Source organism: Doryrhamphus excisus, chromosome 14 (genome assembly GCF_030265055.1).
Source record: "Doryrhamphus excisus isolate RoL2022-K1 chromosome 14, RoL_Dexc_1.0, whole genome shotgun sequence".
In the NCBI taxonomy this organism is placed as follows: Eukaryota; Metazoa; Chordata; class Actinopteri; order Syngnathiformes; family Syngnathidae; genus Doryrhamphus; species Doryrhamphus excisus.
This window is the reverse complement of record NC_080479.1, coordinates 7,195,973-7,221,789: the sequence shown is the minus strand read 5'-3', so window position 1 is coordinate 7,221,789 and position 25,817 is coordinate 7,195,973. Positions and strand designations below refer to the sequence as shown.

The following is a 25,817-nucleotide window of genomic DNA, read 5'->3' as shown; positions in this document are numbered from 1 at the left end:
TACCGTTGGAAATAAGATGTTGAGTCGTATTGGCCTTGCTTCCGGGGGCCACAAGCTTACTTACAGTGATTGGGGTACATTTCCTTTTTTTTGCAAAACCACTACTATGTGAAAGTGTTTTATTTCATACTTTTGAATCCCAGCACAGAAAAGCAATTGAACAAAATGTCCCCGAAAGCAATAAACCGCATATTTGTGGCTATCAGCAAAGCAACATTGTGATAATAAGACCACATCCTTTTCTGATGTCACCGTTTACTGCAATGTGGATTCACTTTTGACAAACAATGTTCCATCTTTTCTCATCTGGCCTCTTCCTAGACCACAAAGAGAAGATTTAGACAAGAGATGAGAGAAGGGGGCAGGACTGAAGGGGAACAAAACAACTCCAGCTTCCATGTCCTTTCTGTTCTCCATCACAAAGTTGGTGGTCCCAAATCTTGTGAGTTGAGACCTTTTATCGTGATGAGTTGTGAAGCAAACTGGCCTTTCCAGTGGAATTCATGACGAGTAAAGCCTCATTGTAGTTTTACTGTGTGCAAGGGGCCAGACTGAAAGAAACACAAGGAGGAGGCTCAAATTTCTTTGGCCTAATATTTCTGACTTTACACTGTTGCCTTCAGGGGCAATGTAAAAATCTGAAACGTGAACTGTCACCGTAATGAGCTCATTGGATTTTAACTGTATCTGTTTGTTGTTAAAACAACCAATTTACAATCAGATGCTCTGTATCATCTATTCGTGTGGGTTTTAAAGTCTGAGAAAAACCAATAAGAAGAAAAAAAACACCGTTGTGGTAAAGAAGCCTGTTTTACGAGTGTCCCTGAAGGCATCAGCTAGCAGTCCAGGGAGGATGCAGACCAGAACAACGGACAAGTACAGTTCTGGCCCAGGCTGACAAAACCCACCTAAGTGGTCTTAAATTCAGGACTCACTGTAATCCAGAACCGACCGTCTGCTCGCTCGGTCCAGAGTCCAACCGGACCCGGACTTCCCACGTCGCCTGTGGACAATGGACTCTCACGTCCTCAACATCCGCAATCAGAGGCTCCAACCGGGCATCGGCTTCGGTTCTGGGCCGACGGGGACCCTCCGCTCCTCCTCTCTCCGGCCCGGCGTCACGGTGCCTATCCCGCCGCCGCCGCCGCTGCTGCCCTCCCCGGCTTCCCTCGCCGCCTCCTCGGGGCCTCCTCCGCCGCCGCCGCCGCTTCAGCTCCACAGCCTCTACGGAGGAGTCGCCGGAGTTGGGGCCGGCCTGGGTCCCACCGCCCCCGGCCACTGCAACCCGGGGAACCCGGCGGTGCTGAAGGAGGCGGTGGAGGCGGTGGTCCGCAGCTTCGCCAAGCACACGCAGGGCTACGGCAGAGGTAACAAGCTTTATTTTATTTATTTCACCTTTTCCACGTTTTCGGACACTTTTAGCGGCGCCATGTGTTGTTTGGAAATGGAGCATAAACGGCTACATTCCTTCACGTCATGCCTCAAACTCTGCTCATTTATGTCCTTTTATTTATGTCTCTTAAAAGTCCAGCTACACCATAGCTCTGGTAGTGTAACATTTGTTTCGGTCTAATTCATTATCGGATTAAGAACTAAAGCCAAAGCAGGGATTACACGAAAGATCAATAAGCCGGACATTTATTTCATTGAAATAAACACAGCAAGCTTTCATGCACCATCTAATAGAACATCGTTTTAACGTCACTACATACATTCTACAACACAAAAATAGGGTTAAAAATAGCAGTAATACAAGATAAAATCATGTAAATATGGAGGTAAAAACAAACAAGTCAATATTTGTATATAATATTTACAATTGTGTGTTCAAATTAGGTACACCTCTGCACTGTATGTTATAACTGCCATAAGAATCAACATTATTATATTCATGAAGGCAGAATTCGGTTAACACCTTGTGCATTGGAGTGTAGCTGTACCTAATGTTTGGACCAGAGAGTCCTTTATATGTGTATACAAGTGGTGCACTACATGTTTTTAATGGTAATGGTTTTATTTCATTTAAACATGCATCAGATTACAATTGAGTGCATCCCATAATCAGTTCCCAGTTCCACATGTCCAAAAGGAGTAGGAAGAAGCAAAGCTTATTAAATCCTACCCCTCCATCTGGTACTTTTACAATCAGTAACTGTTACATTTGTTCACTTCCTGCTTTCCATAATACAGTTTAAGGTTTTTTTTGTTTTTGTTTTTTTAAATAATGTACCTCGTACCGAAGTACGAGGTGATATGACCATACAATGACAATAGTAAGTGTCAATATAGTATATATTGTATATATTTTATTGTTAGAACTTGCCTTCAAAGAGGATGTAATGTCGATTTTGGTCAAGTAGTTAAAATAAATTACCCGCAAAAAATACGACTTATACTTCAGTGCGACTTATGTATATATTTTTTCTACCTAATTAAATTATTTTTAGCCTTGTGCGACTTATACTCGCGACTTATAGTCCAGAAAATACGGTACTTTAACGAGAATAACATTGCAATATTACGAGGAAAGTTGAAATACAAAGTTGTGTTATTATTACTATTACTATTATTACAGTAAACCTCGGATATATCGGACTCGGATATATCGGAAATTCGCTCATAACGGACAGATAAAAAAGAACCAATTTTTCTGTAATGCATTTCCAATAAAAATTCATTGCATATATCGGATTTTTTATAACGGATTTCGCCTATTTCGGACAAAATCTCCAGTCCCGTTCCAATGCATTTCCATTAAATTTCCCTCGCATATATCGGATGGCCGCATCGTGGCGCTCCGATTCGCCGAATCGTGACAGGCCGCTATACGACGTCATTTGCAGCGTTTGCAGCGTTGCCTGCGCGTCCAGGTACATTGGAAACATAGTCAAGGAAGTGCCTTTTTATAACGGATAAAATCCGATTTACGCATACACCGGATATAAATCCGATATATGCGTAAAATGGACATTTTCCGGTATACGCATATAACGGATTTCGCTTATATCGGAAAAAAGCAGTGGGAACAATTGAATCCGATATATCCGAGGTTTACTGTAGTTACTATTATTATACTATTATTAGCATAAAGATACATGACATATTGATATATTTGACATACTCCAAATCCCTCCATTTTCTCTTTCTCGTTGTCTTCACTGAGGTCAACATGCTGTGAAGCTTATTAAATCCTACCCCTCCATCTGGTACTTTAAAGGTACAGCATCATGAAAATACGGCGTAATATATTGACATGACTTTTTCGCTGCTAACCTGTGTGTGTTGAAATGGTTGTTGGTGTCATCTTACTGCATATTTTGGTCCATTTTAAGCAGCAAAGCTTTAGAAACAGCTTCCACTATGATGTCAGCAGGAAATAGTGGGCTGTTCCTAATCAACTGTCTAAAACTAAACCCCACAGTGGTAGTTTCAAGTCCTCTGTAACCTGAAGAACTGGGATGTGGTGATCTGAAGGTCATGATTTACTGTGTGAGTACACAAACGTTCCTCAGCCAAGTTGGAGATGATGGCGCCAGAAGCCAGCCGCCCACGTTGGACCCGTCCAAAAAGACTTTATGGCTTCTTTTTTGCTGCCTTGAGCACATTTTTTAACACGGGGATGCGCTCGTTCAATCAGCGAGACATGCACCACCATCGGTGACGCTTCTGCTGTCCTCCTGCAGTCAACGTGGTGGAGGCCCTGCAGGAGTTCTGGCAGATGAAGCTGAGCCGGGGGGCCGACCTACGCAACGGAGCGCTGGTTGTTTACGAAATGGTGCCGTCCAGCAGCCCGCCGTACGTCTGCTACGTGAGCCTCCCGGGGGGCAGCTGCTTCGGAAGCTTCCAAGTACGACATCTGCACTTCTGCTCAACTCTGCGCCGTGTTTCATAAGCAAACATGCATCGATTCCACCCCAACCATTTTCCTTTTTCTGCAGTTCTGCCCCACCAAGGCTGAGGCCAGGCGCAGCGCAGCCAAGATTGCCCTCATGAACTCCGTCTTTAATGAACACCCGTCCCGACGCATCACAGACGACTTCATCGAGAAGAGCGTCAGCGAGGCTTTGGCGTCCTTCAACGTGAGTTATCGTGCCAAGATGTCACAGTCGCACCACGTAGGATTCGCCATTGGCTAAATGTTTTGGAAGACATGCTAGCATTCATTCATTCATTTTCTACCGCTTTTTCCTCACGAGGGTCGCGGGGGGTGCTGGAGCCTATTCCAGCTGTCTTCGGGCGAGAGGCGGGGTACACCCTGGACTGGTCGCCAGCCAATCACAGGGCACATACAGACAAACAACCATTCACACTCACATTCATACCTATGGACAATTTGGAGTGGCCAATTAACCTAGCATGTTTTTGGAATGTGGGAGGAAACCGGAGTACCCGGAGAAAACCCACGCATGCACGGGGAGAACATGCAAAACTCCACACAGAGATGGCCGAGGGTGGAACATGCTAGCATAGATGCTCAAATTCAAATATCATCATCCTATGGACAGTTAGTTGCAAAGGTGTACCGTTTGGTTGATGGTTTCCGTGTTTTTCAACAAATCTTGCTCAAATTTGACACACGTGTGCGTCTCTGTCCCCTAAAGGTGTGCGCCGCCATCGTGCCGTGTATCTGTAGATGCCGACATGGGATCAGTTCCGGTGTGTGGTCGTAGTTATGCTGTCACAGGCTTCAGTGCCAAGCTCCTTTCACACAGAAAGCCGGCTAAAGCTGTGTAGAAAAAGCACCAATATGAAACTCTGCCCCCCAAATTTACCCGCAATTCCCCGCAAATAGTGGTCACACCCATTAAAAGGCCTACAAATGGCCCCGGCCTATCGGATATCCCCTTTCACACAGGGGTGGTCCTGCCTCTGTTACACCTCAGATGCCAACTCCTACTGTCAGGGAAATTGCTGTGTTGGAGGTGCATGCGTGGAGAGAAAGGCGGGAATCAGTCCCAAGTTTTTACAGCGTGAAAGTCGCGGATATCTTACACGTTATCTGGTACGTAGGAATGACGTTGCACTAACAGCGTGTCCTCCCACAGGGAAACAGAGAGGAGGCCGATAATCCCAACACGGGAATCGGGGCGTTCCGTTTCATGTTGGAATCCAACAAAGGAAAATCCATGCTGGAGTTTCAGGTGAGAAGAAAAATCCGGCATGTGTTGTCATCTTAGATGTAATAAGAATTGAACGATGCATTCACTTGCACATCCGCGTGTCGTAAAAGCTCTACCATCTCCATTTTCAGGAGCTGATGACCGTTTTCCAGCTCCTCCACTGGAACGGAAGCCTGAAAGCCATGAGGGAACGCCAGTGTTCCCGTCAGGTAGCGTATCGCGTCCAAGCCGGCGTTACAAGACACATGGTTTCAATCGTCACGCTGTAGCGGCGTGCTTTGCGGTTTGGGGGTTTTTCCCTCCCACACACACAGGATACATCTCCTCTCACATGACGTTCCCCTTCAAGTTGGATTAGTTTGGGAAAATCACAACATTAGGTACACCTGCACAAAGCTGCTTTCGCATAATGCTTCATTTTATTTCTATAATATTATATTTCTTTTAAAAAAATACTACATTTTTGTCATATGTTGAAAAATAATTATGTTTGAATTTAAAATGATCCATATGTGTTTTATAAATCAAAACCTCTTTCAAAATAATGCTCAATTCACTTTTGTTGAGGTATTTTTTCAGTGTTCTATTTATGTTCACATTTTTAGGGAAAATCACAACATTAGGTACACCTGCACAAAGCTGCCTCCGCATAATGCTTCATTTTATTTCTACAATATTATATTTCTTTAAAAAAAATACTAAAGTGCAATATAAATAAAATGTATTATTATTATTACATTTTTTCATATGTTGAAAAATACATATTTTTGAATTTAAAATGATCCATATATGTATTTATAAATCAAAACCTCTTTCAAAATAATGCTCAATTCACTTTTGTTGAGGTATTTTTTTAGTGTTATATTTATGTTCACATTTTTATTTTATACTTGTGCTTTTTATTAATATTAGTCATCTCTCCCCTGTTAGGAAGCCCTTTGGTTAAGCATTTTAAATGTTGAATTGGAAATAAAATATGGTGATATAATAGTCAACTTAATAATATTTAATATTTATAATATTTATTTCTAAACTTCAAAGGTTCTTTATACTGCAGAATTATTCTAACAATTTATATTCATAATATAAAATATTTAATTTGGGTAAAATAAATTTAAAAAATACAAAAAAAAAAAGATTAATTTTTTTACCTTTTATATTTTGAAACCTTTTTTTGCGTCTTAAGTTTGGCTGATTGGCGTGTGGAGTCGCACAGTTTGTAGTCACAGCAAACACACAAAACTAAGTTGGTGTTTCTTGCCTCGCAGGAAGTGCTGGCTCACTACTCCCACCGGGCGCTGGACGACGACATGCGCACCCAGATGGCGGCCGACTGGGTGAACCGGGAGCAGAGCGTGGCCAGCACCATCGCCCAGGAGCTGGCGTCGACCGAGCGCGAGCTGGAGGAAGCCAGGCTGGCCGGGCGGGAGCTGCGCTTTTACAAGGAGAAGAAGGACATCCTGATGTTAGCCGTGGGCCAGCTCAACGCCGCTAACGCCGCCACGCTGCCCGCCCACTAAATCCTGGGTAACGACACAGATGCCCAGCTATGAAACAAGCCACGATAGAATGCTTGTTACCGTTTGGTGCCTCCTTCTTACAACATCTGTGTTTTTTTCTTGTCAAATTGGCGTACCAGCAGGCTGGCGTTTACATGTTTTGTCTTGCCTAGGAGCTGCCTTTCATCTGTGAATGTGTGAAGCCATCAAAACACTCATTTCTTTAATTAATACTTCATTCATTCATTCGACCGCTTATCCTCACAAGGGTCGCAGGGGTGCCTGTCTTCGGGCGAGAGGCGGGGCCAAACCCAGGGCACATATAGACAAACAACCATTCCCACTCACATTCATACCTATGGACAATTTGGAGTGGCCAATTAACCTAGCATGTTTTTGGAATGTGGGAGGAAACCGGAGTACATGCACGGGGATTGCCAAGGTTGGAATCAAATTTTGGTCTCCTAGCTGTGTGGCCTTGCATGCTAAACACTCCAGCGCCATGCAGACCTGATTAAAACTTGTGTTTTTCATATTTTAGAGTACACAGCAGTATTGTGCATCAACACGGGCGATCATTTTTGAAGCAAAGCAGCTCAGGTGTAGCAGCTAGCGTGGGTGTGTTTGCATCAGAATGTACATTTTGGCTGAAGGACCTACAAACATGTTGTTGTTCCAGCAGTTTAGACTATTGACTCTCCAGGTTCTTATTTGATTGTGGTTGTTTGTGTTGAGCAACTGCATCACATGTGAGTCATTTAAGTCAACACCGCACACACAGCAATTGATTTGAATGTTTTTGCAGTGCCAGTGTAGCAGAGGCGTACGCTTCCAATGCTCTAAATGGGACATCCCAGGCAAAGTTGGATTAGAGCTGCAAAGAATGACTATAGAGTTGCATATAAAAAGATTAAAAAAAGCACAAATGCTAGATCTCTGTGGTGGCAATGATGGTGCCTTTACAATTACGGTAGCAGGCGTACTTAAGTACACTTAATCCACCCCCCCCCCCTCTTTAATTTCCTGTAATAAAAAACTTTTAAATCCTACTCGAGTGTTAGTTTAGCTGCAGCAGGAGAGTCATTTGGTCACCATAGGAAAGCGCTTCCATGCACGTTCAATTACCACCACGAACAATAGCGCATTCATGTGATAAAACGCTCAACCTCAAATCTGGCAGCTCTTAATATCCCAGCCTTGCCATGAATCATTCGCATGATTTTACTATTGGATGTCAATGTTACTTTTTTTTTTAAAGCGTAAGCCATCTTTCTGACAAAGACTTTTGTGTGTGATCCTTATATTGAGGGCTTTAACCGAGTTACATTATTAAAACATGTATTTTCCTTGGGTGCATGATATTTCTATTAAGTTGTCTGTTATCCAAACAGTATTTTTGTTTTTGTAAAGAACTTATCCAGGTCATCATTGTGTGTATTTTCTATGAGTGTTTTGTATTCAATGTTTATACATTTAGTAGATTTATATAATAAAGTACACGATGATACACTTTTACACGTCATCACTTTCATTAAGTACAAACTCAACTAAGCCTGGGTTGATTGAATGGAAAAAGCAAAATAACAGGAAGGGTGGAAGAAAGTTAAAAAGGGGTAATAAATTCACAAGCTACTAATAAAACATTGCAGTATATATGTGAGTGTATGTTTTGATTGTGGCAGGTATGTAGCAAGTCTGTGGACAAAAGATACTGTACTGTTGTGTTTGTTGAAGCGGTGTCCTACTTCCGCTTTCAAAACAGGAAAAGGCGGGGCTTCATTCCAAGCGGTATCCCCCGTTGTTCATTCAACATGGCAGCGGGGCCGATTTCTGAAAGAAACCAAGGTAATTCAGCAGTGCAGTACGTTTAACTGCTATTTCACATTAGCTTTTGGGCATTTGACGTTCGTTGTGACACTTTATCGGCATCCTTTCGTTGCCTGCTTCGCTAATATTTGGTCGCTAGCTGACACATGCTGTAGTCTAGCTTAGCTGCTCGTCGGTATTTTTTCCGTCGCACACGATTTAATGTCCAAATAACATTTGGGAGCTGGCTGTTGTGTTCGAGTCACTGTGTTAATTATAAATATCATTGTTATTTGTTTTATTGTTAACATGTTGGAACGTGATGCATGCAGTTTGCTCCGGGATGCAGTTAGCTTAGCAGTTAGCAGACTAACATGAAGTGAGCAACCTACGGCAACGCAAGAGAGACAATTCTCCTGTTGCGGTTTAGTTTAAGTTTTCTTTAAACGAACGTCGAATTACATGGGAAATTAGATTAAATTCGGCAAGAATAATATATAATCCATGTTACCTTGACTTGGACGATGCAGTGAGTACATAAGACAAACGTGACGGAAATTTCGGTTCTTTTTAGAGAGCCGGTTCTTTTGGCGAGGCTCACTAAAAAGAGCCGGCATTTTGGCACCTCAGATTTGTTAATCTTAAACGGAGGAAAAGCGGTAGAAAATGAATGTTGTGACTTCAGGAAATGTTTGTTGATCGATAATTTCTGAACTCAAGTTTGTTGTAGTTGTTCCTATTCAATTACTGACCACTGTTGAAATAAGACTAAGCAAAATGGACAATAAAATTCTATTATTATCTTCTGTGTAAAACAAACTCCAGCTTCACTCTGACTGCGAGTCGGTATTGATTGTGCGCTTTGTGCTGTTTTCACTTGATATTTTGCTGCTGTTTTGTTGTATACATGACGGTAGTGTTCGATCACGACGAGGTCTGGCGCACACTCAGAAACGAGGCGGTCCGTAGGCTCAAAAGTTTGACCTTTTGTGTCTGTGTGTTTTTATTTGTGCAGATGCCACGGTGTACGTGGGTGGCCTGGATGAGAAGGTGTCCGAGCCGTTGCTGTGGGAGCTTTTTTTGCAGGCTGGTCCTGTTGTCAACACGCACATGCCCAAAGACAGGGTGACGGGACAACATCAAGGTGACTTAATAAATACTTCTCTGCGACAACATGTGCAAACGATGACAACGTTGGTGCCTGCATTCCAGGATATGGCTTTGTGGAGTTCCTTAGTGAAGAAGATGCAGACTACGCCATCAAGATCATGAATATGATCAAGCTGTACGGCAAACCCATCAGAGTCAACAAGGCGTCGGCGCACAATAAAAACCTGGACGTGGGCGCCAACATCTTCATCGGCAACCTGGACCCAGAGATCGACGAAAAGCTCCTCTATGACACGTTCAGCGCGTTCGGCGTCATCCTCCAGACGCCAAAGATCATGCGTGACCCTGACACGGGCAACTCCAAGGGCTACGCCTTCATCAACTTTGCCAGCTTTGATGCATCCGACGCCGCCATCGAGGCCATGAACGGCCAGTACTTGTGCAACAGGCCCATCACTGTATCCTACGCCTTCAAGAAGGACTCCAAAGGAGAGCGCCACGGCTCGGCCGCCGAGCGACTCCTCGCCGCTCAAAACCCCCTTTCGCAGGCGGACAGGCCTCACCAGCTGTTTGCTGATGCGCCGCCGCCGCAGGCTATACCGCCGCCGGTTCTGACCTCGATGGGACCCGGGATGCCCATGCCAGGTAGGTCACGTGCAAATAAGCTTAGCCGTACAGAAATGACAACAGCTTCCTCTCGCACAGGGATGCCCCCTCCTGGAGCATTTCCCCCCATGCCGCCTCCAGGGTCCATGCCTTCCATGCCTCCCAACATGGGTATGCACGCCGGACACGGAGGCCCACAAGGTGGACACCCACCCGGACCCCCACCCTTCCCTCCTGCCTCCATGCACGCAGGTACATGGTTATTTTGTGGTAAATGTGTTGCCATGGTGGACATGTCTAACCCTTGGGGGGCTCCTTCAGGTATGCCTCAGATGCCCATGCCACCTCCAGCGCCTCCTGGCATGGTGCCACCGCCTCCAGCACCTCCAGGCTCAAATCAAGCCCGTGCACCGCCACCGCCTGGCATGCCCCCACCTCCGCCCATGGGCATGCCGCACCGGGCTCCCTACGGACCACCCATGGGTACGCAAACCTTCACTCTTGGCTGCCATAAGCTCTTTCTTTATACTTTTGACATATTTTCCATCTACCACCTTCAGGTCACCCCGTACCTCCTGGCATGAGAGGACCCCCTCCTCCCATGCCCCCGCCGGGCTACGGCGCCGCTCCCCCTCGCCCTCCTCCCTTTGGCTTCCAGAGAGCTCCCCCCATGCCGCCGAGGCCACCCAGTGCCCCACCACGGGTTCCCTTAAGGGCACCCATGCCACCTTAAATCCAAACATATTCCAAAAAGTTTCAACACCCTCCATGTTTTTGTTTTTTTCCCCTCTCGTTTTTTAAGAAAAACAAGTTTGTAAGCTGACTTATTTTAATGATGGGTTTGTATTTTGGGGGTCGCTGTACAGACTAAAGACCACTGATGAATAAAACCTTTAGTACACGTGGCTGCTTATGTTTGCTATGCCTCGTTAAAAAGAAATGTTTTCAATGTAAATATTAATATCAGTAGACGTGTATATACTCTATAATGGGGGCTTAAATGTCGCTCACAGCCAGCCCCATACACAAAGTGGTGCCCCCCTCCATCTGTGATTTACATAGCTGGCAAAGCAAATTGAATGACATTGCTTTTACTGTTACCTTTAATTTGTAAGGTGACCTGTCACCCAATTTACATAGCTAACAAATTACAAATAAATACAAAAAAGTCTGAAATATAATATAAATACCCTTTCCACAAAATAAGAATCCTGTAAATAAGGGAATAGATCATAAGTATATAAATACAACAATCAACATCCAATGGCACAGGTTCCACTAAATAAATCTAAGCTATGTTTTCACTATGCAATAACGATATACAAAAACCAAATACATATACAAAAGCTTTAAACATACAAAGATTTTTGTTGTAATATTGTAATGTTTTAGTTCCCAAAAATGTTTTAACAGAATTACTGATGGTGTTTTTTTTCCCCCTGATTCTGGCGCCCCCTAGTGGCCGCAGTGTCCTTAGCATCCACCTTCATTCCCTCATAGGCGAGCCGGCTTATTTTTTCAATACTTTGAACTGCTCAACTAACTACTACTTCAGTTTGTTTCCATTTCATAATATTTGGTGTATTGGCATAAACTCAACGTGATCAGAACGTGATTGAGCCTCTGGTTGGCTAAAATGATCTCATACAACTTTATTTCAACACCATCATGTGACGCAGTGAGGATAGGTTGCACTACCACTCATAAGTTTTGAGACACTTTAGCATTCAATAGCATGACAAAGTGTGTCCACACCTTTGACAGCCACATTGTACTTTATCTCCCCCACCTCCGCCTGGCACTTGATGCTGCAAGGAGGTGATGGTAACTTGTCACCATGGCAACGGGAATCGGGTGTGCCTGCACGTGCGTGTCCGCTCGTATGAGGCGCGACTGTGCAGTCGATCATGTGACTGTGATTTAGATTTCAATGGAAAGAAAAAAAAGCGAGGATATGTGCATGCGCCAAAAGGATGGAGGGAGGGGTCGAGGGTGTGTGTGTGTGTGTGTGTGTGTGGCGGGAGGGGGAGGGGACCCACTCACGTGATGACTGCGCGCGCGCGCGCGCGTGTGTGTTTGGAAGGCGTGGGCTCCTCCACAGCATCATCGCTCGCTTCACAGCAACAGCCTCCTCCTTCTCCTCTTCCTCCTCATCATCACCACCGCCACCATCCTCATCCTCACCGGGGCTGAGACATCGCAGGCATCGAGGGGTGAGTCCTCATACTTGGAAATAGAAATCTACACCTGTGCTTTGTTTTGTTGCCATTAAAAAAAATAAAACCCCATTTACCCCCCCACGCGAAGAGGGGGACACGATGGGCGTGTCTCTTCCACGCAACAATTAATGCTCCGTTTTTTTCATGTGCGTGTGAATCGGGCCTGCATTCTCATCCAGGTCGTGACAAGCAAGAATTAGCTCCCATATCCAAACACACGCATAATTGCCCATCGTTTCCACCGTCGCGCGTGTGTGTGGCACATTTGAAAAAAAAATGTAGTGTGTGCAAAGTGTGCGCAAAGTGTGCAAGCGAGCCAGTTTGCGTTGAGGCCTTTTTTTCCCTCCCCTCTCGTCTTCCAGAGAAGCAGAGAGACCATTATGAATGCACTGGAGGTTTCATTTGCACAATATGACTCTTGCACCTGCGCCGCCAGACACCCAAAACACACCAATGCAAACACAACACACGCATACATGCATGCGGATAGACACATAAGATATACTAGCACATGCATGCTAAGCTGTTGCTCATCGTCCATCTCTCCTTAGCCATCCTTTTTTCTAACGTGTGTATATCGGCAGTGTCTCGTCTTCTAGCAAATTGAATAAAAGCGCAACAGCAGTCAGTGAAGCACACACATACATTACATTACATTACATTACATTACATTACATTACATTAGGAAAACACACTCCATCTTCTTATTAATGCTGTGGTGTCATCTTACACGCTTGTACCGTCTAGTACATCAGCACACTCCCGTAACATCATCATAACCACTGTCAAGCTACTGAAAATAAAGATCCTCTATTTGACAGGAGGAATTGCTGTTTTTAGGAGCTACCGTAAAAATTGCTATTGAAATATCATTTATGTGTCAGGGCCGCTGTGCGATATTAAAGGACGCTAGCCAAGCGTCCTCCATGCATTGGCATCCCTGTGCTGTTGTTGACATACTGCGAAAAATCCTAGTCAAAGATCCTTTATATGACAGGAATGCTCTGCTGTTTTTGAGGACCAACTGCAAAAACGCTGGTCAAGTATTTCCTCTATAACAGGACCAGTCTGCTGTTTTTATTTTTTTTAATGGGCTGAGAAAATTCTAGCCCAAGATCCTCTATAACAGGAGTGCTCTGCTGTTTTTGAGGACCAACTGCAAAAACGCTGGTCAAAGATCCTCTATACGACAGGAGTGCTCTTCTGTTTTTCAGGACCTACCGCAAAACCATAGTCAAAGATTTCCTCTATAACAGGACCAGTCTGCATTTTTTTTGAATGGGCTGAGAAAATTCTAGCCCAAGATCCTCTATAACAGGAGTGCTCTGCTGTTTTTGAGAACCTTCAGCAAAAACGCCGGTCAAAGCTCTTCTATATAGCAGGAGCTCTCTGACATTTTTATGAATCGACTGAAAACATTCCAGTCAAAGATCCTCTATACAACAGGACTGCTCTTCTGTTTTTCAGGACCTACAGCAAAACCATAGTCAAAGGTTTCCTCTATAACAGGACCAGTCTGCTGTTTTTATTTTTTTGAATGGGCTGAGAAAATTCTAGCCCAAGATCCTCTATAACAGGAGTGCTCTGCTGTTTTTGAGGACCAACTGCAAAAACACCTGGTCGAAGATCCTCTATACGACAGGAGTGTTCTTCTGTTTTTTAGCACCTACCGCCAAACCCTAGTCAAAGATTTCCTCTATAACAGGACCAGTCTGCTGTTTTTATTTTTGAATGGGCTGAGAAAATTCTAGCCCAAGATCCTCTATAACAGGAGTGCTCTGCTGTTTTTCAGAACCTTCAGCAAAAAATGCCGGTCAAAGCTCCTCTATATAGCAGGAGCGCTCTGCCTTTTTTTTATGAATCGACTGAAAACATTCCAGTCAAAGATCCTCTATACGACAGGACTGCTGTGCTGTTTTTCAGGACCTACCGCAAAACCATAGTCAAAGATTTCCTCTATAACAGGACCAGTCTGCAGTTTTTTTGAATGGGCTGAGAAAATTATAGCCCAAGATCCTCTATAACAGGAGTGCTCTGCTGTTTTTAACAATCAACAGCAAAAATGCTAACGATCTGACAGGAGTGTGGTACTGTCCATAAGAACCTATTACAAGAAAATGCTGGTTTTCTATATGATAGGCGTGCTCTGCTGTTTTTGAGGACCTACTACAAAAATGCTGCCCAAAGATTGTCCATAAGACGGGAGTGCTCTGCTGTCTTTGCTGTGAATGATCGCTAAGTGAATATATGTGCTGTAAAAATGAGGAAGGGTTGTGAGTATGATGCGGTGTGTGTATATAAGTGTGTATATAAGCTTCCAAGCTTTGTGTCTTTTGTAGTTTTTTTTTTTTTACAAAAAGCCATAAAGAAGAAAAAGATGGGGGCGGGTCTTTTCTGTTGGTCTTGTATGGAGTGTAGCACAAACCCAAAGTGACATGTTATTTTATGGCGACCAGCAGCAGCAGCGAGTACGGTGGCCCCCGAGGACCACAACAGGGAAAGGCGTCCCACAGGGCTTTGCACCACAGACATCAAACATTAGACAGTAAACCAGTAAAAGAACACGAGCCCACAAACCGGTGGTGATGTTGTGTTCATGTTTGTGCAGACATTGATGAAATATCTCAATTTCACGCCTCGCTTGTTATAGCGGCCCCATGTCTGCAAGCCTTGGTCCTCGGTGAACAATTTCTCCGGCGTCATTGCTTTATTATTTGCTGCTTCTTACAAGTCAGTGGCCAGGTCCCTTGAAGGCAACATGGGACATCTGCACGCAATCGTCATCCAGTTGCTTGAATATCAAAATATTTTCTCACGCAAGAAACGGCAGGAGGTTGCACGGCGGACGAGTGGTTAGCGCGCAGACCTCAGACCCCGGGTTCAATTCCACCCTTGTGTATTGGGATGGAATTATTGTAAGGGTGGAATTGAACCCGGGGTCTGAGGTCTGCGCGCTAACCACTCGTCCGCCGTGCAACCTCCTGCCGTTTCATCTCTGTGTGGAATTTGCATGTTCTCCCCGTGCATGCGTGGGTTTTCTCCGGGTACTCCGGTTTCCTCCCCCATTCCAAAAACATGCTAGGTTAATTAGCCACTCCAAATGTGAGTGTGAATGGTTGTTTGTATATATGTGCCCTGTGATTGGCTGGCCACCAGGGGCTGGACCCTGGACAGCTGGGATAGGCTTCAGCACCCCCTGAGACCCTCGTGAGGATCAGCGGTAGAAAATGAATGAATGAATGAAAGAAACAATAGGAACAGAAATGGTCAGTTCCAGGGTCAAACCGCCACCATGACAAAACCTTTCATGAAGCGTACACCCAAAAAAATGATTTTTTATATTTTTATATTTTTATATATTTTTATATTTTTATATTTTTATATTTTTATATTTTTATATTTTTATATTTTTATATTTTTATATTATTTATTTATTTATTTATTTATTTTAAATTTTTATTTATTTACAATTATTTATTTATATTTTTTGTGAAATGAACTTTTCCATTGAAGTGTAAAAAGAAGTTATCCAAGTGGTGGAAATAGCACAGGGAGCATTTTCACATTACCACTAAATTATGGTCGCCATATTGTACTGAGCAACCAGGACAGACTCACGATGCTATCCTACATCCCAATACAGAATAGGGCCCCACTATCTATGCCCAAGGGGGTGCATTCTTTGCACATGCGCAAAGGATGCTCATCCCTGCTGAGAGGCATAAAGTCCCAAGTCTCAAAATAAAATTTGGCCCGGGGGGGGGCTGTCACCGGTTCTATGCTTGCCTGTGAATTTTCTCACCAAATGAAAGCACACTTACAAATTTGTGGCAAAGAACTGTCACGTTTCCAGGCGGCGTTTTGGCCAGTATTGTGTGAGTGACATGAAGAAAAGCTGCGGGATGCTGTGACTCAGCACAGACGTCTTTTCATTGATTGGTCTGTTATCTTGATTGTCTCCCCCAGGGATTGACCCATCAAGCTGACGTGACCATCATCCTCCAATCCTCGCATCTCCCGACCTCGCAAGATGGAGGACGGCTATCAGAACCGGACCGCCTTCATCAAAGGTGCCAAAGACATCGCCAAGGAGGTGAAGCGCCAGGCCTCCAAGAAGGTGGGCCGCACGGTGGACCGCATGAACGACGAGTACAGCCGGCGCTCCTACAGCCGCTTCGAGGAGGACGATGACGACGACTACCCGGTGCAAGGCAGCCAGGACGGCGGCGGCTACTACCGCGGCGACAGCCAGGCGGCCGACGATGACGAGGGCGGCCACAGCGACTCCACCGAGGGCCACGACGAGGATGACGAGATCTACGAGGGCGAGTACCAGGGCATCCCCAGGGCCGACTCGGGCAAGGGGAGCCTGGCCGGGGGACCCGGATCCGTGGCGGCGGGTGCTCAGCAGTTCCGAGACGTGGGCGTGTCCGAGGCGGAGAGGAGGAAAGACCAGGAGGAGCTGGCCCAGCAGTACGAGACCATCCTGCAGGAGTGCGGACACGGAAAGTTCCAGTGGACCCTCTACTTTGTGCTGGGCTTGGCGCTGATGGCCGACGGCGTGGAGATCTTTGTGGTGGGCTTCGTCCTCCCCAGCGCTGAGAAGGACATGTGTCTGTCTGAACCCAACAAGAGCATGCTGGGTATGATCACCATTCTACACGTGCACGTGTCAGCATTCCTACATAAAGATGGTCCTTTATCCGGTTTTGCACCAAATGCGAACCACAATGACATCAACATATTTGTCGTTAAGTTGATTTAAATAAACACATTTTAATGGGGCCTTTCTAATAGTTTTTAAAACTGGACTTTAATATTGTTATTATTGAAACTTTTATATATGGATGCATATGTCAATGCCTTTCTACACCAAAAGCCCCCCAACACAAATAGCCCCCACCTCCCCAAAAAAAAGTAGGTCAAAGATGAAAGTGATTTATGTTTTATCACATCATATATGATATCATACCAATAGTAGGGATGCAACCAGGAATTCTGAACCCCATTTAAAAAAACACCTTACAAATTACAATTTTTTTTATATTTAAGCAATTATATTTTTTATTGATTTTTCTTTTCATTGATTTTGTAATAATTATATTAATAATTATAATGTGATGAAATAATGTAATAATGGTGGATAATATATATATATATATATATATATATATATATATATATATATATATATAAAATATATTACAAAAAAATATATATATATCTTGTATATTAAAAAAATATTTTTTTAACATAAATATATATATAGCTATATATAATATATTAAAAAGATATAGAATTATACACATATATACGCCGGGCGGCACAGTGGACGAGTGGTTAGCGTGCAAACCTCACAGCTAGGAGACCAGGGTTCAATTCCACCCTCTCTGTGTGGAGTTTGCATGTTCTCCCCGTGCATGCGTGGGTTTTCTCCGGGTACTCCGGTTTCCTCCCACATTCCAAAAACATGCTAGGTTAATTGGCCACTCCAAATTGTCCATAGGTATGAATGTGAGTGTGAATGGTTGTTTGTCTATATGTGCCCTGTGATTGGCTGGCCACCAGTCCAGGGTGTACCCCGCCTCTCGCCCCAAGACAGCTGGGATAGGCTCCAGTACCCGCTGCGACCCTCGTGAGGAAAAGCGGTAGAAAATGAACGAATGAATGAATGAATAATAATGCTCCATCCAGCAGTATCAGGCTGGTGGTGCACCAAGGAGGTAACCAAGGGGGTATTCCTAACATCCTTCATAATTATATTTTGTTGACTTATTTATGGACGTGAGTTTCAATGAAAAGTGAATATAATCTTTGTAAAGGCCAAACAACCGTAATGACGTCATAAGTTCTAATTGTGCCCACAGCAGACCTTAATCCTGTCTTTGTTGTCCCTCCTCAGGCCTGATTGTGTATTTCGGCATGATGGTGGGGGCCTTCCTCTGGGGAGCTCTGGCCGACCGCATCGGCCGCCGCCAGTCTCTCCTCATCTCCCTCTCCATCAACAGCATCTTCTCCTTCTTCTCGTCGTTCGTGCAGGGCTACAGCACCTTCCTCTTCTGCAGGCTCCTGTCAGGTGTTGGGTAATTGTCAACCATCCAAAAAAATACCCCCCCCCCCCCCACACACACACGGAAGGTGGGCTTCATGTCTTCCACCATCTCTGCAGCATCGGAGGCTCCATCCCCATCGTCTTCTCCTACTACTCGGAGTTCCTGTCCCAGGAGAAGCGAGGCGAACACCTCAGCTGGCTCTGCATGTTCTGGATGATTGGTGGGATTTACGCCTCGGCCATGGCGTGGGCCATCATCCCCCACTACGGTCAGATGAGATGACGTCAGACTGCACGTGATATACTACTACATTACAGTACACACTCTATGCCTTCTTCTGTGCTGGCCTGCTTTGTCAGGATGGAGCTTCCAGATGGGCTCGGCGTATCAGTTCCACAGCTGGCGTGTGTTTGTGCTAGTGTGCGCCTTTCCCTCCGTGGCCGCCATCGCCGCCCTCAACGCCATGCCGGAGAGCCCACGCTTCTACCTGGAGGTCAGCTGACCCCCCCCAGGCTAACAACACACTGCATTATCTATTGAAAAGTACAGGAATGAATACGCTTGGGACTTTTCTTGGCTAACAGAATGGAAAACACGATGAAGGCTGGATGATCCTCAAGCAAGTTCACGACACCAACATGAGGGCCAAGGGACACCCGGAGAAAGTCTTCACTGTAAGTACGCAAACACCAACATTTATTCTTGAGGATTGCTTTTCTAATTGGACAAGCACAACGCTCCGTGATCGTCCAACATGTTCAGAAGACTCAAAGATGAATATTTCAAAACGTTCACCTTGAAGGATCATCATTGTTAACACCACGTAGAAGTTCTGCTGCCTGAGAAATGTGGGGAATTGAAGCCTGAGGTGACTTTCCTCTTTTCCTCCAAGGTCACCACCATCAAGACGGTCAAACAGATGGATGAGTTGGTGGACACGGGCACCGACACGCCCGTCTGGCAACGCTACAGGCTCAAGATCGTGAGCCTCTCCCAGCAGGTGAGCAGACGTCGAGGTGACATGATGGAGTAGTGTAACTCTCAATTAACTTGATTAACCGCAGAGTCTCCAAGTTTAGTTGCCCGCCTCCATTCGGCGCTCCTCTCGGCGCTCCACTTGGCGCTCCTCTTGGCGCACCTCTTGGCGCACCTCTTGGCGCTCCTCTCTGCGCTTTAGCTCAATAAACTACCGCCAGTATAATGAAGACATTTACACAAATTCTCATTTGGTGGTTTAAGTGTTACATTCTTGGCTTTCTTCTAGTTTGTGATTGGCTTACAGGACCTTGTAGTCAGGGGTTAGAGCGCCACCTGTTGCTTTGGCATGTACATTACATGTTATGTTTTTATGTGGATTTTCTAGACGTACAGTATGGACTACAGTACTTGGAACCAGTGGCGTCATTAGGTCTATTTTAGGGGGGCTAAGTGAATAATTTGATATTTTCTATTGATTTTTTAAATTTGTATTCATTTATTCATTTACAAAAAACTCTCTGACAAATTTCATATAATAGGGCAAAAGCAGGCTGATGATAGTAATAATAATAATAGGCTAATTCAATATTAAATAATATGTTTTGCAGTGTTGATTGTGTGTACTTGTATACATTTAATGGTGGCCTGAGTACTAAATCTGTCCAAAAGTGGGAAAGTTATATCCCGTTTGTTGTTCGTTATTTGTTTTTTGGATTTTTTTGAACGTCTACTACATTCATTTATATCCTGTGCATCTCCAGGGGGCTAAGCCCCTTCCCCCGTCCTCAGAACCTAGTGACGCCCCTGCTTGGAACTACGTATTATTATTATTAGGGATGTCTGATATTGGCTTTTTGATGAAAACCGATATGCCGATATTGTCCAATTCTCAATTTCCGATATTGATATGTGTAACATGACATATCTCCTCTGGTGGAATGAACACATGTGTTGCATACAGCATTTTGTTAATATCGTTTTTCATGATTGGGGAAAATATCTGATACCGATATCAAGCGATATCGCATGTCTATGCTGATCCCTGATTATTCTGTATATTTTTAAACATCATTGCAGATTCGGAATAATATTATTGCCTGCTTCACGCCGGAATACAAACGGACGACTTTCATGCTGATGGCTGTTTGGTTCACCATGTCTTTCAGGTAAACACAGGTTATGATTGATGTCATGTTTCATTCTCACTCAGATATCAGCAAGTATTGTGCATGTATGGATATCACACAATGGCCGTGCGTGCGCTCATACAGTAACTCCTCTTTGCAGCTACTACGGCCTGACCGTGTGGTTCCCGGACATGATCAAGTACATCCAGAAGCAGGAGTACGAGTCCCGTACCAAGACCTTCAGCAAGGAGCGCGTGGAGCACGTCACCTTTAACTTCACCCTGGAAAACCAGGTGCACCGCCAAGGCCACTACTTCAACGACAAGTGGGTGCCATGTTCGCCACGTAGGAGCGTCGCCGTGTAAAGCGCCCACACGCGGTTACATACCTGCTCTTTGCCTCAGGTTCCTCAACCTGAAGATGAAGTCCATGGTGTTTGAGGACTCGGTGTTTGAGGAGTGCTACTTCGAGGACATCACCTCCACGCACACCGTCTTCAGGAACTGCACCTTCATCGCCAGCCTGTTTTATAACACAGGTAACTGCAGTCATGCTGGATTTCCTTTTCAGCCACGGAGACGCATGTTGTCGGTAACCCGGGGTTACCGTGCTGCAGAGGTGTTGCCATGGCAACGTAAACACATCAGTGAAGCCTTCCTGATGGGGTTGGAGTGGTCAGTGATGTTTGCTCTCCAAGCAGGGAGATTTTTTTTTTACTTCTAAAAATTATCTTCATTGAGCATCATCAAATAATGATATATAATAATAATCATAATAATAACAGTATTCAATCGTTATGTTGACATTTTAGGAAGATTTTAAGGCAAAATCCAGCCTCAAATACAAATAATCTGAAGGCATATCTGTACTTACTCAACTGCAGAGAGTAGGAGGCAAGGTAGAAATAAGCTGTATTTAATAATAATAATAATAATGACAATTGGAATGACAAATAATAGTAGTAGTATTAAAATGTGTCAAATATAAAAAAAAAAATCAAATTTTTATTTGATTAGGCCTTTTATTTGGACACGCATTTTAATAGTAATCATATTCAATATTATTATTACCTTATTTATATATGTGTATATATATATATTTATATATATATTACATAGATATTTTTATATATATTACATATATATTTCTTATATATATTTTTTTATTTTTTGAAATATTATATATATATATTTTTTTCTCCCCGAGATTGTATTATTATTATTATTATTATTATTATTATTATTATTATTATTGTTATTATTATTATTATTATTATTATTATTATTATTATTATTATATTATATTCTATTATTATTATTGTATTATTCAAGTGGACGTCATCACCCATGCTGCTGACCACCACTAGGGGGCATGATTGTATGGCGTCTCCGGATTGCTATGATATGCTGTCATAACAACATTTGTGCTGTTCCAGACTTGTTCAAGTACAGGTTTGTGGACTGCAAGCTGGTGAACAGCACGTTCCTTCACAACAAGGAGGGTTGCATCCTGGACTTCAGTGACGACTTCAACAACGCCTACATGATCTACTTCGTCAACTTCCTCGGCACGCTGGCCGTCCTGCCCGGCAACATCGTCTCGGCTCTGCTGATGGACAAAATAGGCCGTCTGAGGATGCTGGGTAGGCCAATCAGGGCAACCAATCATTCATTTATTACCTCCGCAGCTCTAATGGTCTTCTCCCGCCCACACACACACACACACACACACACACACAGCGGGGTCCAGCGTCATATCGTGTGTCAGCTGCTTCTTCCTGATGTTTGGAAATAGTGAGTCGGGGATGATCGCCCTCTTGTGTCTCTTTGGCGGCATCAGCATCGCCTCTTGGAACGCTTTGGATGTCATAACGGTGGAACTCTACCCCTCTGACAAAAGGTAACAACTACTCTTTTGTATACTTCTTATATAGGACCCCTCTCTTACCTCTAATCAAGTATTAGTTCAAAAATGACACAAATTAATTCATATTTTTATCAAATGCATTTGTATAAATAGTCTAAAATAAATGCCTCACCTCAAATAAGTCATTTATTTTGAAAAATTATACATACATAATATTATTATATATGAATATATTACAAATATTACAATAAAAATACAACTGTAGAAATATAGGACATCTCGGGATAAATGCCTCCCCTTTAATAACCTTTTTTTTAATGTTTTTTTTTAATTCATCTTAATATAACATCATATTATTGGAAAATAAAATAGTATTATAGAAAATGCATTTTTTGCAGATGAAGACCTTACCTCTAATAAACGCCTATATAAGATTTCATATTTAAAAATAATATTGTTATACAACTGCCTTTGTGTAATGTCAATAAATAACCTTTCTCGAATAAACACCTTGCTCCTGAGCAACGCTATTGTAAAAATGATACATATATTACAATTAAGTAATTAAGTAATTTTTGGAAGAACGTATTTGTCGCCTCACCTTTAATAAATGCTTTATTTGTAAATATGATAGCCATATAGTATTGGTAAAATATATGATCGCTATAATATTGATAAAATGTGTCAGTATTGTAAATGTTGTATATAATAAAGGTGTTGTCTCAAATAAATGCCTCACCTCCAATAAAGGCCCTCTGTAGCTGAGTAAAACGCCTTCATGACTAAGTACTGTACTACTACTACTTACATGAAATTCTTAAAGTAATACTGTATTCACAAACAAAAAATGGCAAAAAAAACATTTTTTGTTGTTGTGTTTGTGTCGTGATGTTGCGATCAGGACCACGGCCTTCGGCTTCTTGAACGCCCTGTGCAAGGTGGCGGCCGTCCTGGGCATCAGCATCTTCCAGTCCTTTGTGGGCATCACCAAGGCCGTGCCCATCCTCTTTGCCGCCGGTGCCCTGGCCGCAGGTAGTTTCCTCGCCACAAAGTTGCCTGAAACGCGGGGTCAGGTGCTGCAGTAGTAGCGGGTGTCCAGCTGCGGGTGTCCCAAGCTCGGAGCGAGTGCATGACAACTGGGGGCCCGAGCATCCCTTGAGAGCTTCAGCGCCGCCTGTCTGTCACACTCCCAAACCATCACACACATGCACACACACTCGTACACACACACACACACACACACACACACACACACAGAGTCCCCATTATTTTCTCAAGTCCAGAATCCTATGAAATGTGGATGACGTATGTGGATGACGTCATTGTGAATGACACGAGAGCACGCAGGCCCATAGAAAACAAGCCATTTTCCTAGAGAGCGTCGCAATATTATTTTCTTCTTTCATGACTTGGTTACGTGATTTAACAATTGTATCCAAGCATTATTTTTGAGTCCAATTTGTTTACATTTGTTCTTACTGCCTTCATCTCTTCCTCCAAATGTCAAATGGGGATAAAGTACACTTCCCTGCGTATCTCCGATCGCCTTGTTAAAAATCACAGAGCGCCCTCTGTTGGGAGTATTTTTTATTTCAAGTCCAGTGTTGACGATAGCGTTGCCTAAATTAGTTTTAATGTGCAAATGTGTTACATACAGTATATTTGTGTGTGTGTGTGAGAGAGAGAGAGTAGAAACTCGCGTCATTCCAAGATTTTCTCATAAAAAAAAACTATTACTATTGATTGCTTCTGAAGAGCAGAATGTACCAAGCATCAGCAGAGTTTACACTATTTACAGACTCGACACAGAAGCTCAGGTGAGTGCTTCACTTATGTTTACATAAATTAGTCATATTTTCTGCTATTTTGGAACGATCAACTTGCTTGTTTATAATGATATATAACTCCATGATAGTCGTAAGCACAAATGGGACCAATCTAAAAGTAGTTTTTGATCACACAATAAGGCACAAAAACGGAACACACATAACAATAACGTTATTAAAAGACACGTTTACGTTTGATACTTTGAGGCTTAGAAACATAATTCTCCCCAAGTGTACATTAAATCTGTGTGCGGACAATCAACGAGTGAGGGTTGAATGCATTGTGTGTGCTTATGTTTAGCCTAGCCTAGCAAAAACGGCACTTAGCTCAGTTTGACCTTGAAACAGCGGGCAAAGCAGCTATTAACTTTAAGTTAAAAACCACAAAAACGTTGGAGAGTGAAGCTAATCATTTTAAAAAGAGAAGTCTTATAGCAAATTCCACACATCTTTGACTGTTCGCTGCTTCGCCTGACTTCCGGTTTGTAGGCTTAAGGTAGCTAGGCTAACGGTTAGAGTGAATGTGTTTCACTCACAAAATTTGTCTAAATGACGAAGTAAATGTGTAGTTTGAGAGATTGTTTTGCATTAATAACATTTGACACATTGTTATTTTTTTCTTGTGCATTATTTAAGAAATACACCTCATATATGCAGCGTGGCGTTTAAACGTAGGAACTGAGACTGGGGTTGCTCTCTTGAGTTATTTACAAAAGAAAAAAAGAGAAAAATCCTCAATTTACAGCCGACTTGACTCAATTCAAGTCAAGTCATCGTGCGTGACGCATGTTTATGTCGTATTGTCTGACTTTTTGGACGTCCTTGTATGCCAGCCAGTTTGTGTCTTTTGAAAAGCCAGTTTTTTCAATGTCCGATGACGACGACTACATTGATTCGTTGCTTGCAGTGGTTGTTCTTGGTTAAAAAGTGGGGTTAACATTGGTGAAATGTTGAGTATGTGTTCTGGAAGTGGTGACTGTGCTCCTTTATTTTGTATTTATTTTTGAAACATATGTATACACCCAAATTACTCAAGAGTAATGTAATAGTAATGTTGAGAAATGGGCCGTCGGCCATCTTTGATTGGGGCAATAACCGCTAAACCTGAAAGTCATCCAAAGAGTGCCCTTGATAACTAATAAATGTTACTATGTGTAGAATGAAATATAAATATAAACACATACAGTATATTGTATATGTAAAGCTATCAAATGGTTCCCTATCGTTTGTTGGACTCCAAAATGAAGACAGTTTCAGTTTTTCCGATCAGATCAAAAGATGGACTTTTTGTCTTAAAATGGACACAAGGACAAATCCATGCCGGAAAATCCCAAATCTGGACGAAGAACTGCAAGAATCCATCATAGTTGGACTATTTTTTGTTTTTCCCAATCTTTATTTGAACAAAAACTATTTTAAATGTGAGTGCAATTGAAAAAAAAAAAGAATCAATGTAAACTGTAAAAAAATTGATGTTTGTATGTGCAAGTCTGGAAATTGTGGCAAATTTAGGAAAACTATTTGGCAGATGAGAAAACAAAAAAAGTGTACAAAATTCTATGGGTGTGTTTGTTTCATTAAAAAGGTAGGTTCATTATTTGACTCAA

General features: G+C 43.1%; 3 protein-coding genes across 5 annotated transcripts; all 3 read left to right on the top strand.

The window, feature by feature from the left end:
• The first annotated feature begins 407 nt into the window (after positions 1-407).
• On the top strand, positions 408-8,134 carry lix1l (limb and CNS expressed 1 like). Its single transcript, XM_058046527.1, has 6 exons — positions 408-1,367; positions 3,684-3,847; positions 3,939-4,079; positions 5,046-5,141; positions 5,252-5,329; positions 6,389-8,134. Exons 1-6 carry the CDS (start codon positions 1,013-1,015, stop codon positions 6,638-6,640), a joined length of 1,086 nt encoding a protein of 361 aa, XP_057902510.1. The 5' UTR covers positions 408-1,012; the 3' UTR covers positions 6,641-8,134.
• Positions 8,135-8,338: 204 nt separating this feature from the next.
• On the top strand, positions 8,339-11,047 carry sf3b4 (splicing factor 3b, subunit 4). Of its 3 annotated transcripts, XM_058046526.1 has the most exons (6): positions 8,339-8,464; positions 9,441-9,569; positions 9,638-10,180; positions 10,241-10,393; positions 10,463-10,624; positions 10,702-11,047. In XM_058046526.1, the coding sequence occupies exons 1-6, from the start codon at positions 8,431-8,433 to the stop codon at positions 10,872-10,874; spliced, it is 1,194 nt and encodes a 397-aa protein (XP_057902509.1). In that variant the 5' UTR covers positions 8,339-8,430; the 3' UTR covers positions 10,875-11,047. The 3 variants fall into 3 exon arrangements, with proteins under 3 accessions (XP_057902509.1, XP_057902507.1, XP_057902508.1); XM_058046524.1 differs by having other exon boundaries at positions 10,241-10,624; XM_058046525.1 differs by having other exon boundaries at positions 9,638-10,393.
• Positions 11,048-12,223: 1,176 nt separating this feature from the next.
• On the top strand, positions 12,224-25,804 carry LOC131102356 (synaptic vesicle glycoprotein 2A-like). The gene is made up of 13 exons (XM_058047954.1): positions 12,224-12,354; positions 16,327-17,003; positions 18,263-18,443; positions 18,530-18,681; positions 18,773-18,906; positions 18,998-19,087; positions 19,306-19,413; positions 20,469-20,557; positions 20,679-20,843; positions 20,923-21,056; positions 21,954-22,160; positions 22,258-22,417; positions 23,286-25,804. The coding sequence occupies exons 2-13, from the start codon at positions 16,391-16,393 to the stop codon at positions 23,467-23,469; spliced, it is 2,217 nt and encodes a 738-aa protein (XP_057903937.1). The 5' UTR covers positions 12,224-12,354; positions 16,327-16,390; the 3' UTR covers positions 23,470-25,804.
• Positions 25,805-25,817: the final 13 nt, after the last annotated feature.